This window comes from Ursus maritimus, unplaced genomic scaffold, assembly GCF_017311325.1.
Source record: "Ursus maritimus isolate PB19 unplaced genomic scaffold, ASM1731132v1 scaffold_29, whole genome shotgun sequence".
Lineage (NCBI taxonomy): Eukaryota > Metazoa > Chordata > Mammalia > Carnivora > Ursidae > Ursus > Ursus maritimus.
The window spans coordinates 5937030-5945430 of NW_024425452.1; the positions used below are offsets into that span (position 1 = coordinate 5937030).

Genomic DNA, 8401 nt, shown 5'->3' on the forward strand with positions numbered 1-8401 from the left:
AGCAGCTCTGTGGAAGCAAGGAAAGGAGACATTCTTAAAGACTTCACAGAGGAGTCTCTGCCTACGTGGTAATGGACCCTTGGGTCTTCCTTCCAGCACCACGTTCCCACGTTGCAATCTCAAGGTGACAATCCGTATGAAGACGGTTTCACCCTGTTAAGTAAATAGCAAAAATCGTGTACGTCTGTCCCTGTTCCAGACATCCTGACACCCATGACATCTCAGATCCCTTGTGTCCCCCACACGACTGCTTTCCCGTCCCCAGGAGATGGCACTTACATCAGTTCATAGGTTATAGACGTGGTCGGTGGACCTTCCCCGCCCCTCTCCTCTGAGTGCAGGTAACCTAACAACACAGGCCATAACCGACTCTGCTCCAGAAAACAGAACATTGCTAGACCTGTCCCTCGAAGTCGTCCTTAGAGAGAATGACTGAGAACAAAGGGAGATAAAGGTACTCTTCAGTCTTGGGAGAGCAGAGCTCTGTATATAGATTTCTGATTATAACATACAGAAAGAGGAAAAATACTTCCAAAGTCCTCTGGCCAATTGCATTTCAGACTAAACTTCCATGACATTCATCTGTTTGAATTCATTTTAGCCAACATGATCTCCACTTGGGAGGTAGCATTTTTCTTTTCCTTTCTGAGCTCAGTGCTAAGGCACGCCCTGTCAGAATATCAAAGTAGGGGCACATCTTTAGCGAATTATGCATTGCTCTGGCCTGGAGGTTTCCTCTCCTTAGACCCTCAAGCTCGTTTCTGGTTTCTTATGCTGTGCAGCACAGGACCCCATGTTCAAGGACAGCCTTCTCAACTTCTTACTTCAGCTCTTTATTCAAAATTCTCATTTCCAGCTCAGTCTCAGGAAAAAAGCAAGGAGACCTAATTTTCACTAGAATGTGAATATCTGTCTGGATAGTGGTAACTCTTTGTGTATTATTTGTTTTTTAAAAAAAGGATGGATCCCCTACTTGGTGGGATTTCAAATAATATGAAGAGAAAAAATTGAGTGTTGGTAGGTGAGTCAGTCTCGTGTAGGGGAAGATCCAGCGTAGCCTCTATGAGAACATTTACTGCGGAACAGACCATATCTCTCTCCGGCACCAAGTCATAGGTTGGACCATATGAAATTGCCATGATTTGACTCTGAGCTTACAAAATGACTATTTTTATGGTTCAGCCTATGACTTGGGTATTCGGCACAAACATTAGGGGATGGGGTGCATTTATACCATGAAACCCAGGGGGAAACACGGGACCTACAGAATTGAATAATAATGGAAAACAAATTCTGATTAAGATTTGAATATGAATAGAAATAAACCATAAGGTACCTTTTTATAGCTATTTTCCCTCAGAAGGTATGTGACTTTGGAAAAGTTCCTTACCAGTTTATAACAGTACCTATCTCAGAGGGATATTGTGAGGATTAAATTAAATTAAATTAAATTAAATTAAATTAAATTAAATTAGATAATTCATGTAAAGCACTCGGCATGTGGGCACCTGGGTGGCTCAGTCAGTTAAGCGTCTGACTCTTTTTTTTTTTTTTTTAAAGATTTTATTTATTTGACAGAGATAGAGACAGCCAGCGAGAGAGGGAACACAAGCAGGGGGAGTGGGAGAGGAAGAAGCAGGCTCATAGCAGAGGAGCCTGATGTGGGGCTCGATCCCAGAACCCCGAGATCACGCCCTGAGCCGAAGGCAGACGCTTAACGACTGAGCCACCCAGGCGCCCCAAGCGTCTGACTCTTGATTTCAGCTCAGGGCATGATCTCAGGGTCTTACTCAGCACAAAGCGTGCTTGTCTCCCTCCCTCTGCTCCTCCCCCTGCTCTCTATCTCTCTCTGTCTCTTTCTCTCAAATAAATAAATAAATAAATAAATAAATAAATAAATAAATACAATCTTTAAAGCCCTTGGCATGCTACTAGGTTCATAGGACTTGCCTAATAAACGTTGGCCACAGTTGTCACCAACATTCTTCTCTGTGTTCAGGAGATTCGGACCAAAATTGGAAAATTGCCCATGTGACGCTCAGAGAAGAAAAGAAGTTTCGCTACCTATTCCAGGGCACAAAAGGTGACCCCCAGAACTCGAATGGGGGAATTTACCTGGATGATATCACTCTGACGGAAACCCCATGCCCCGCAGGCGTTTGGACCATACGGAATTTCTCTCAGGTCCTTCAGAACACGGTTCCAGGGGAGAAGCTCCAGAGCCCTAGATTCTACAATTCAGAGGGATACGGTTTTGGGTTGTCCTTATACCCTAACGGCAGATTCAGCTACAGTAACTCTGGCTACCTAGGACTTACTTTTCACCTGTGCAGTGGGGAGAATGATGCTATCCTGGAGTGGCCAGTGGAAAACAGACAGGCGATCATGACCATCCTCGACCAGGAACCTGACGCCAGGAATAGAATGTCCTCGAGCATGGTGTTCACTACCTCGAAGTCCCACACCTCTTTGGGTAGGTGCCCTATACTCTGCCCCTCAACTCGAAAGGGCCAGGGGATGTGATTCCCATCTGTATACAAGAGATTAACGTTCCTCTCACATTTCCTCCTTGGGCATATCAGCAACAGAGTCATGTTGGAATATTAAGTCACATTTTTCAGTGTCCTCGTATCTCCCTTCTCTTTTCCGAATTCACTGATCCAGCATTTTTTTAAGGGCTTGCACTGTGCCAAACTCAGTGCCAGGTACCTAGACTGTAAGCCAAGCAGTTCCTACTTCATTGAATGCAGTCTAAATGAGAAGACAGATATCGCTTGTCATTTATCAAATACTCAGGATTTGCGAGCCTCTGTGCAGAATTAATGCACTGACTCCTAAGATATCAGTGACCATCGGTATGTTAATGAAATAAACTCGCATCAAAAAGCAATGGGCACACTTTTTTATTTTTCACGTGAAAAGCCTTAAGTCTTAAAAGGAAGAGGCTCTCCCTGTCCCTCCGTCTTCACTGAGGAAGTGACTCAATAATGGACAATTTGACTGTTCAGCGCTCTGGTTCCTGCCCCTCCCCCTTCCCAATTCCGAGTTTTAGTTCTCCTGGAAAGTGTAAATAATCTGATTTTTTTCCCACATATTTTTTTTCTTACAAAGCTCTATCTGCTCATTAAAAATCTTTTGGAGAGTGAAGTATAAAGAGGTAATGTGATGTTCTGTTACCTATAACTTTGCAGCCATAAATGACTCCGTCATCTGGGACAGGCCATCCGTTGTGGGAACCTACGATAAGGACTGTGATTGTTTCAGAAGCATCGACTGGGGCTGGAGTAGTGTCGTCTCCCACCAAATGCTAAAAAGGAGGAGCTTCCTTAAAAATGACGACCTTATACTTTTTGTGGACTTTGAAGGTACTTTCGCGGATCTTGCTGAATAACTCATCCTCTGCTCTGGGGTTTCTACTGATTTCGCACTAAGTTTTGAGTAGCTCATGGAGGATGGGGATTTTTTTTTTCTTTCTTTTTGAGGACCAGTTTCAAAAAAAAAAAAGGTGTGCTCTAGGAGAGCGGTTGTTCAAGGACTCACATCTTTATTTTAACTGTCCTTGGGAGCAACTAAAACTCTGGTGTGATCTTTTTTGATTACTTATCAAATAGGACAGTTTGCCGACTTCAGTTTAGTTTTGATCAGTCTATCCATGCTAGCTTCGTGCTTCTTTTTTTCAAGTTAAATAAATAAAAATGTGATTGGATCACTTTGAAAATAAAACAGCTAGCATGAGAATCAGCTGGATTCAAACCACCTTTCCATGTCGCTAAAGGTGGCGTCGGGGAGGGAAGGAGGTGGCCCAGGGAACTTTCTCCAGAAGGGGAGGTTAACTGTAGCCAGAAAGTTAACTTCTTCACCGCCCTTTGTCTATTTCCTCAAGATATCACCTACCTTAACCAGACTGAAATTCCAACTCGAGACACAAGGCTGATCCCCCAAGGCCTCATTCTCCAGGACCAGGAGCAGCAGGCCTCAGAAGAAGGTTCGGGAAAGGTCTTGTTAGAGAAGGCGCTCCCCAGCAGCCTGGACCAGGGGCAGCCCGGCCGACAGAAGCGGTCAGTGGAGAACACAGGCCCTCTGGAAGACCACAACTGGCCACAGTACTTCCGAGATCCGTGTGACCCGAACCCTTGCCAAAACGAAGGCATCTGTGTGAACGTGAAGGGGATGGCGAGCTGCAGGTAGGCTCTGTGGCCCGGGGGAGGCGGGTGGTGGGTCAGCAGAGGAGAGCCAAACATTTGCTTAACCTGGTAAAAGACACTGCCCTCAGGTAAGGGCGATGACGGCATCAGAGGGTCACCTGGATGTGGCTGTCCTTGACTCCACAAAGCTGTGCTCTGATTCAAGGCTTATGCTATCAGGGCAAAGGCGGGGTCCTGCCAGGGCAGAGGGGTCCCAAATCTCCCAGCTCTTGGCTTTCATCCCTCACCCACCTCTGGGATGTGGTCAACAATATCTTGAATGTTGTTGGGATTTTGAACTCCACTGCAGTGCTCAGAAATAATCCAGACGTTTTCAATAACAGTAATATCTGATTTTTGTGACTATTAGCATTGTGTCAAGTGCTCTCCTGAGCAGTACACATGCATGATCTAAATGATTCCTCATGGCCGTCCTGTGACATAAGGACCCTCTTCCTCCCCATTTGGTGCATAAGGAAGTTGAAGCTTAGAGAGGCTAAATAATTTGTCTAACATTTCCCAGATGGCAAATACCAGAGCTGAGACTTGCATCAGGTCTGTCTGCCTGCACAGTTTGCTAGATTTAATATTTCTTTTTAGAATGTTTGTTGTTTGCATAAAATATTTCATGAAAGCATATACGTGATGACGGAAGCATCAGTTTCAATTGGCAGAATAATGGCAGAGGGAGCAACTAGCCTGCTTGGCTCAAAAGAGCTACGTTTCTTCTGAGTTCTTTTCAATCTCCACTTTGTTTCTTGATTTTTAAGCTTTTATGTTGAAATGATTTTAGATTTACAGGTGCACTTGCAAAAACACTGCAGAGCTTCTCGTTCCTGAATGTGAACATCTTAACACAACCGTAGCACAATTAGCAAAGCCAAGAAATGAACATTAATGCAACTAAATGCAATTCACAGTAACATTTGCTAAACTACAGACCTCATTCAGATCTCTGCAGTCTTTTCACCAATGTCCTTTTTTTGTTCCGGGATCCACTTCAGGGCCCCTCGTTATATTCAGTTTCACGTCTCCTTGGCCTCCTTCACCCTGGACAACCTCTCAGTCTTTCCCCTCCTCTTTCACTACCTTGACACTTTCGAAGAGTCCTGGTCAGCTATTTTGTAAATTGTTCCTCCATTTGGGTGTGTCTAATGTTTTCTCATGGTTCTATTGAGATCATACATTTTTGGCAAGAAGAGCAAAGGTGAGGTACGCCCCTCTTCGTGTGTCATGTCAGGGGCATGTGATGCCCGAGGAGTTATGACTGGTGATTGTAACCTTGATCACCAGGCCACGGGGTATCCATTCCTCACTCTGCGATTGAGACATGTCTTGGGAGAAACCATGCAGGCATCCTGTTTTTTCTCGAATCCTCACCCACTAATGTCATCGTCCATTGGTGGACCTGTTGCCACAATTGTCCTGAAATATTCCGGGGGTGATTTTCCATCTCCCCTACTCCCTCCATGTTCAGTAAGTGAAATTCTTCTGTAAAGAATAACGGTCCACTCCTCCCCATTCACTGATTCATGCAATTCTTTATTTATATGACGAAGGGCACATAACCGTTTACTTTCTTCTCTGGGCCGTAGTTCCGTAATGCTAGTCTTGCCTTTGTTGCTCATGGCGTCCCGGCGTTGGCCTTTGGGAGCTCTTCCAGATTGGCTCCTGTGCCCTTTCAGCACCCATTCACTGTTTCGTGAACACAGTCTTCCTTTCTGGCATCACAGGATACTCCAGGCTTATCTTTTACTTTCCCCATCCCAGCCCAGGAATAAACCACTTTTCCAAAGAGCGCTGGTTCTTTTTATCAGAGAACGCCCTCTTTGTTTCTTGAGGGCTCCACAGCCATGGGTCTTCACCTCTCAGCCGATGGGGCCTTGGATGCCAGATTTCCATATGTGCCCCAACTGGCCTCACCCTTAGAGTAAGGAAGGCCAGCGATTCCCATGTGTGTATCACCCCCTACTCAACCAAATCATTCCTCTTACACGAACCTGCAGCTTGCGGGATAAGCTCCTCTAAGGGCATGTTTGAGAATATCATTAAACTGTGTTTGGAGGGGACTAGGCCAGAGAAAAATGTAACGCACTTTTTATTATGCACTGATTTTTTCTAAAGATTTTATTTATTTATTTGACAGAAAAAGAGAGAGAGAACACATGCACAGCAGGGGGAGGGGCAGAGGGAGAGGGAGAAGCAGACTCCCCCACTGAGCAGGGAGCCTGATGCGGGGCTGGATCCCAGGACCCTGGGATCATGACCTGACCTGAAGGCAGTCGCTTAACTGACTGAGCCACCCAGGCACCCCTACTACACACTGATTTTTAAGAAGCCGATGTCTAGGCTAGAGATGAGGAAGGTAAAATAATTCTAGAATGAGTAAAAGGAGTCAGTGACGTCTGATTGTCATATTCAGCTCTGTGGTTAGACCTTGCGATGAGAATGTTGTTTGAAACAAAGACTGGAATTGCTACCCTAGAAGTGAAGAAACATCACCCTCCATGCCTTGGGTCTGAGATTAGTTGATGTCTCCACCAGATGACATTAAAACACAAACCAGCAAGCCCAAGGTGTGGCCTCTGTGCATCTGTGCACCAAACATGGCTCATGATCTTGCAAATTTCAGGGCGGCCTGGAAGCCAGGTGGCATGATCCTCACGCTACAACAACATTTTAATTGATACCGTCTGGAAGTTCCCGAGCTCCAGCTAATGCTCGTGGTCAGACTCCATCTGGAGAATTTCCCTTGTAACTTACAGTCTGAAGCGGTGTGGGCCACACATTCTTTAAATGCCCCACACCTTCTTCCCGAGCCTCACATGTGATGGCCAAGGGCACCCGGTCTGGAGACAGGCTTCCGGGGATTAGACTTCAAGTGTGAAACACTAACTGGGTAACCATGAGCAGGTGATTTAACCTCTCTGCAAAATGAGGGTATGAGAATGGCCTGGTAATAACCACCCCCTCCTCGGGCTGTTCCAAGATTGAACTGACCCCTATAAAGCCCCTGGCACCAGGCCAGGCACGCGGGGCCACTGAGTCCGTGTCCCCGCCGCTGTGGCTGTCGGCGCTTGTCGCTGCAAAGCACTCGAGGCTTGGGTGCCTCCCGCACTCCCCCTGTGTCCTGTCCCCCCAGGTGTGTCTCCAGTCATGCCTTCTTCTACACCGGGGAGCGCTGCCAGGCCATGCAGGTGCACGGCGGCATCCTGGGCCTGCTGATCGGAGGCACGGCCGGCGCGATCTTCTTGACCTTCACCGTCATCTCCATCCTTTCTCAGAAGCCAAGGCCGTGACCTGCCTGCTGACATCAGCCAGATCACAGAAGCACCTTCTCTACTCAGACCTCCCTTTCTGGCCTCAGCGCGGTTTGGGGCAGTTTTTATCAGCCTTGCTTTGAACAGGCCTCCAAAGACCACAGCCTCCAGCCTCCTGTGTGACCATTCTGGTTTTTCTGCATTCCTCCCGGCCCCAACCCATCCCCACATGGTTCTGTTACCCTGCTCTGTGCTCCGAATGTAGCTCGTGTGTCCTGTGACAGCACTCACCACGCTTCATTGTCAGTCCCTTGTTTAATCGACCGTCTTTGCCATCGACCGTAAGCTCCACGTGGGCAGGCCCGCATTCGCCATGTTCACACTGATGCCTGGAAGCGTGCCTGGCCGGCCCATCGTGGGAGCTCGACAAACATGAATGAATGAGCCGATAATGAATGCAGAACTAAGTTATAGAAACTCTCGTTTCTACTGCAAATAAAATATATGGGATGAAACCTGCATGTCATTTATATTAAAATCAGATTCTTATTTTTCATCAGACACAATAGTAACTCTTTAAGGGCGTGCGTGAGAGGACAGATTCCTCCTTGCAGCGGGTTTCACGGCACTTGCTTTCCTTCTCCTCTGATTCTAAAAATAGGTCTTTATAAATTCAATAAATATTTAGTCGGTACCTTCTGTGTGTCCAGTATTGTGAGTAAGTGTGTGTGTGTGTGTGTGTGTGTGTGTGTGTGTGTGGAGAGGAAGAGTTGTCCAAAGCTCTTCCTCAGATCTTTTTAAGTCTAAAACATATTTTATATACTACTCATGTATAAAATTATTATTTTAACAAACTGACAGGAGCTAGTAGAAGAAAGTTTTAAAGAAGTAGTTTTAGACATACTTTCTTCCCACAGTTCCTAAGGAGATAAAACTATTTGGGGCAAGAAAGTTCCA

The 8401-nt window shown here is 46.1% G+C and overlaps 1 protein-coding gene across 1 annotated transcript in view; it reads left to right on the plus strand.

The window, feature by feature from the left end:
• Positions 1-8112, plus strand: part of MEP1A (meprin A subunit alpha) — a 28815-nt gene extending 20703 nt beyond the window's left edge. The window contains exons 7-10 of the mRNA XM_040643563.1: positions 2000-2473; positions 3192-3365; positions 3884-4184; positions 7327-8112. Coding sequence (XP_040499497.1) covers positions 2000-2473; positions 3192-3365; positions 3884-4184; positions 7327-7483 — 1106 coding nt within the window. The 3' untranslated portion in view covers positions 7484-8112. The remainder of the gene's footprint in view (positions 1-1999; positions 2474-3191; positions 3366-3883; positions 4185-7326) is intronic.
• Positions 8113-8401: the final 289 nt, after the last annotated feature.